At 37.2% G+C, this 5,835-nt stretch overlaps 1 protein-coding gene across 1 annotated transcript in view; it reads right to left on the bottom strand.

Moving 5' to 3' along the window:
* Nucleotides 1-5,835, bottom strand: part of VWF (von Willebrand factor) — a 75,657-nt gene that overhangs the window by 48,439 nt on the left and 21,383 nt on the right. The window contains exon 10 of the mRNA XM_010171088.2: nucleotides 4,018-4,061. Coding sequence (XP_010169390.2) covers nucleotides 4,018-4,061 — 44 coding nt within the window. The remainder of the gene's footprint in view (nucleotides 1-4,017; nucleotides 4,062-5,835) is intronic.

Genomic DNA, 5,835 nt, shown 5'->3' with positions numbered 1-5,835 from the left:
TAACAATATTTGTTCCAAGCTAGAAAGGCGTGGAATACTCTAGTTATTTTATCCACAACTCCAAAACTTTAAAACAGTTCCTCCCTTCCCGAGAGAAATCATTCCTTTACCAGACTAATGTTATTAGATATACATAGTGGTTTTATAAAATAAGAAATAAAATGTAAAATATATTCTCATCTTCTAAAGGACAGTCTAAATTTTAAGGCCCCAGAATTACACACTACTAAATTACAGAGAAATAGATGTGGTCACAACCTGTAATATCTCAAGACTGATATTTGCAAAAAGCTGCACTCTCTGGCCCCAATCCTGCAGAGCTCTAAAGTCCATAAATGGGCTCAATGAATTTCAAAACAGAGTGTTCATCCTTGAGACCTGCATTCCCAAGAATATCCTCAAGTGTGGGAAACAGCCCTTTCCAGACCCACCTCCACAGAGGTGAGTTCAGAGGCAATAGTAACAAGTGAGACAGTGCTTCTATGAACTGGATAACATTTCTTCATATTCACAAGCAGAAACATGAGGGGAAGAAAAGATGATCACTATTGGGCAAGGTTATCTCCCATCCTCTCTTTTTCAGCTTACCCATTATTCCCATGAAAGAGAAGAGCAAAGTGGCAAAATATCTCAGAAACCACAACATAATTCACAGATTATTCTTGGCACTAGTGTGCAAACCAAGAATACTGATGTGAAAGTATTGCTCTGTATCTCTGAGCTATGTCATACTGTCAAGACTAAAAGAGAACTGCCAGATTTGCAGACATAAAAATTTACATATTAAATACAAGTTAATTTACTGGACCTGCTTGGTATGTTTCAGGACTGTGAGAAGGGAACTTGTCCTGAAAGTGGCTCAATACTTTTCAGGCTTGTGAGCCTAGAGGAAGCTATGAAAAAGTAACATGAGGAGCTTTAAATATGGGAAAAAAAAAAATATTTAGCTAGAAAGAAATTGAACTATTTTTAATTACAGTTGTCTTGCCGACAACTCACTGAAAGTAGAGCACCTGGAAGGGTACATATACAGCTGTGCAAGTCTGGCAAAGGACCCTCTGGCTTCCATACATATTTAATTGTTTTTATTTCACTCCTTAACAGGACGACTATTGGAAAACATCTAAGATCTGGAAAAGAAAAGCAAAGCATAACACATTAAAACAAAAATATCAGTTGAGGAATCCAAACAAAGCCAAGAATCCTGGTGCAGAGGAAAACACAGGGACTCTGAAGACAAAGAAAGCCTAAATCCCAACTGATATGAAATCATAGGAGTAAGAAGACGACAGAAAGGAAAGCAAAAGCAGAGGTTTCTAAGTTGTGAAGGATAAGTCTGCTAAAGCCGATGAGCCTGCCAGCACACCGGAGGAAGCCTCAGACTTCCTCTCTGAGGGAGCTAGGAACCTACAGACCACTTCTTGCACACTCTCTCTTACTGTGCATCTGCAGGAGAGAGAGCCACGCATTTCGATCAGGTTCATCAGCTGGCATCTTCTAATTTAGTCAGGGTTTTGTTTGTTTGTTCTTCTCTAAACCAAGTGCTGAACAATACTAGAAAACTCATGTTACAGAAACTGCTAGTTTATGAATGTGATTTTTACTGCCATACATGGATGCAGAAGATCACTATACAGATCACTTCGTCATGAAGTGCTACCGTTATAAGACAAGTACCTACACTTCTGTTATCACTTTTATGCCTGTTTAAAAACATCAAAACAAGACTACTGATGAGAACTAACTACATTAAAAAAACCTTAATCTATCATAATCATTCACATACTCTGACAATTCAAATATTACAACAGTGGTTCCTTACACAGCCTGTATTTAGCACTATTTGAACTCCTTGCCAGTGGATATGAGGAGTAATAAAAGCTTACATGGATTCAAAGAATGACTGAACAAATTCATGGAAGAGAAAACTGTTGAGCACTATCAAACACAAACAGGTACCACTCAAAGCTCAGGTTGCCCCTGAGTCACAAATTTTCAAGGCTAGGACAGTTCAGGGAATTTTCATATATACTTACTTACATTCTTCCCTGACTTCTATTTTTGGCTATGTAATACAGGGAGTTGGATGGATTTTTGGCCTAACCTAGCACATTTGATCTTCCATCCTTCTGCCACTAACAGTGTTCTTAACCGTGAACCTTCCTTTGACAGTCATTTCTAGGGTAGAGGTAATTAAAAAAACAAACAAAAAAACCAACAAAAAACCATATCACTTATGATACTGACATACTGACAGGATTTGGGCTGAGATTTCTGATCCTGAAAACTCTGATTTCCTTGCAGACTTCAAGAGGTCAGTTCCCATAATCTCCAGGTGCATGACAGACATCCCGCTTGGGGAACTGAGCCTCCTGCAATAATTCTCTGAGTAATGTCTGTACTAGTATGGATCCGATGTAAGAGCCTGTGTTTCCTGAACTAGGAAAAAGCCTTGATTCTTCATCCCTATGGATTTGTGGACTATGCTGGAAGAAGGTAACAAGCCAATGATGACAGGTACTGCCCATGAGGCAGCAGAGGAGTTCAAAGTATGGGTGTTGAACACCAGAGGTATAACACTTCCACACTGTCCTGTAGGTACCACAGGATGCTCAACAGCCTGCTCCAAAAGGCAATGGCTACCACATCACCAGTGTCTTCTAAACCTCATTTTTTTTCTGGTTGACAGATAAGGTAACACAAAATCCCCCTACAGACTACCACTTCAAAGTGTGGTTTGTTTTTATACAGAGTGGAGCCTGGCCTCTTTTCTTCTAAAAGCATTTTAGCCAGAAGGGAAATTATGCTTTAAGTTTATCATTAAAAAAAAAATGAAACCTGACATGTCTAAAATTCAAGTTTAGGCTTCCCAGCACTTATTACATGTACCTGTGTCTGCTTTTAGGAGCCCAGAGGCCTGAACACATACAATTCAAATGAATAAACAACAAAAATCTGATTTTTTTTTGTTTTTAATTAAGAAAGTTTTTCAAGTTTAGTTTTTGTTTGCTGTTTTTTTCTTAATCAGGTTTTCAACCTCAAAGCCACCAGGTTATATTTATTGTCTGATCTAGCTAAAGCTTTTCTGTGTTCTGACCAGCTGACCGAGGCCAATCTTATAAGGCAGCTTTGATATAAGTATATTTCCTGTGTCTAGACAATTCATAAGTATTTCTTTATTAGCCACATCCTTCCTTACAGTCATGTCTTCACAAGGGAAAAATCAAAAGAATATTTTTAACGTACTAGAAATTCAAGATAAATCCTAGGATAGATCTCATTACTGACCCATATTAGAGAACATGTAACAAGCTTAGGCTAATAACTTTAAATGCATGAAATATCACATACACTCAAAAATCTTGGCATTTCACCCGAGATGAAGGAACTGAACCATTTATAACATCTACATCATTTCTTTCTCAGAGCAGACCACTTTTGAGAGATCAGACAGGTTTACTGACATTTTTGACCATTTTCACAGGATTAATAAAAGCTTTTCTGTAAATGAACACTAAGAACTTTGATATCATTACTTAAGAGATGGTTTTCCCTTGGGAGATTACTATCACACAATAATTATCTTCCTATAAGATTTTCATAGGGACAAGGTAATTGTATTTTAGCAGAAGGAGCGGGTCTGAACAATGATATTGCCTCCCCCTACACATTCACCTTTATTTTGGTGATGTCTATCTTTCTCAGGAATTCTTTCACCAGGAGAGGGAAATATTTTTTTCTTTGTCAGGGAAGATGCACACTCCCACAAGTTTTGGCTCTGCACTGTCTTCAATAGTATTCAACACACTGCAAGATCACGTATCACTAGAGGAACTCTCCTTTGTATGCAAACTTATCCCATCAGTTCAAAAGCCAACATTTTCCTCCTCTAAAATAATTCTTAATAATTAATATTGTCCAACAATTTTTGCTTCAGATTATCTATGAAGGTATTCATAGTCCTGCACAAACTTTGTAACTTGAAAGCCAGATGGATGACCCAGGTAATACACTTACTTTCTTTTTGTTTCCATCCTCATCTATACATTCTCTGACAGGGTCTGAAAGAAAAATAGACACTTTTTAGCCATCTCCCTTATCCAGCCTTTTATGTGGAGGTCACCAAAATACAGATTGCTAACTTTAAAATGTGACTTAGGCTGTAAGAAGGTTTTTTTGTGTTAGCATGTGAGAATCCCTCCGTGACAACTGCAAGCATTTGTCCAAAGTGTACAAGAGTAAGTCAAAGAATCCATAAGCTTTGTTACTGCTAGTATTACCTGACTTCTGCAATGACATTGGTTCCAAAATATCCTGTGAGCAGTAGGTAGGCTGTAATTCTACAGCACCCCTTGTACTGGCATACAGCTCTACCCAGATGGCACTGAAAAGAAGGTGATGGCTTTAGCTCTGAGGTAGGGTCTAGCCTTACTTCTAAATCTTGTGAGGAACTGAGAATATTTCTGGTAATTAGGAGGTAATAAGAAGTTACACACCTATCCCCACAAATCTATTAAATGCAGAAAGATAAATACAGCAAGTAACCCCAAGAAAAGATTTGTGAGCAACCAGCATAAATATGAAAAAAGCTGCAATAAGAATATTCAAATTCAGTCTCATTACATTCAGGCATTTCTGCCATGGGCAGTTTTTTATATAACCAGTTAGACGGTCACAAGGCACTCACTAAATCACAGCTTCTATGTTTAGGTGCTCTCATAACACACCTAAGATATAAGGAAAGTAACTGCATATAAGTATTATGATATGACAAAGTGATAAGCATGTGTCTAGTAAACTAAAGCACTGACTAGCACACTCTTATATAATACTATACTATGCTAGCATATATATATTCTGTATGCTCTGTCTTTTCCAGGATAAGTAATGTAGTTTGAAAGTATTTAGGAAATCTTTTAAACTTTTTAAATAGTATTCTTTTTTATACACTTCCATACAGAAAGTAAGACTCCTTCTGTACAAGAAATCCAACTATATGAGTCTGGAGGGGAAAATTATACTTTACAGATTGTAAAAAAATCTAAATAAAATAAACAAAAAAAACCCCAAAACACACACACAAAAATTAGAAATATTTTCCCACCCCATAACAAAGGCTTTACCACCAGCAAAAGGGAGACCTAAATTTTTCAGATTTAGGTGTCTACTGTAAGATATCTACCATTTGTTTTTGAGCATACAGTTCATGCTGTTGGAAAAGCTGGATGTACGATTCATAAAAATACAAAGCTTTCACCTCTAGTACTGACAGGTCATAGCCCAGATTGCAATATGAAAATAGTTACAGGTTTCAAATTCCCGCTCCCCATCCTATACCTTGGATCAATGTAATTTAGGGCAAGAAAACCACATATTTTACAGTGTGAGGAGAGGAAATGCATCTTTAAAAGCTTATTTTAAAAGAAAAGAAAGAAAATGGCAGCTGTTTGATGCTCTGGAGAGATTTTAAAATGCCAGAAGTGATCCCAGTGGAGACTGATCGGATATCTCTAAGCTGGACTATGCACACTTTGCAACTTCCTTATTCTTAGCGGTACTTGGCTCTGCAAAAAAGTCCACTTGTTTTAATGGGGATGTGACTAAGCCCTAGTAAAGCTGGTAAAAACCTGTGCGGTGACTAACACGATAAGACAGTGGTTTGTGGAGGGAACACGTAGATGCTATTGTAATAAAAATAACAACAACAATATGAGTAATAAATACATATATATACAGAGACCAAGGAGGCAAAAGAATTAATATACTGGCCAGAGCTGAAGCAAGTTTCCTTAGATGAGGACCATTGCTATCTACAAATAAATGAATGTTTAAAAT

The sequence above is a fragment of the Antrostomus carolinensis genome, unplaced genomic scaffold, assembly GCF_000700745.2.
Source record: "Antrostomus carolinensis isolate BGI_N321 unplaced genomic scaffold, ASM70074v2 scaffold567, whole genome shotgun sequence".
Lineage (NCBI taxonomy): Eukaryota > Metazoa > Chordata > Aves > Caprimulgiformes > Caprimulgidae > Antrostomus > Antrostomus carolinensis.
The sequence above is the reverse complement of the archived record's forward strand: the minus strand, read 5'-3'. Positions and strand labels throughout refer to the sequence as shown.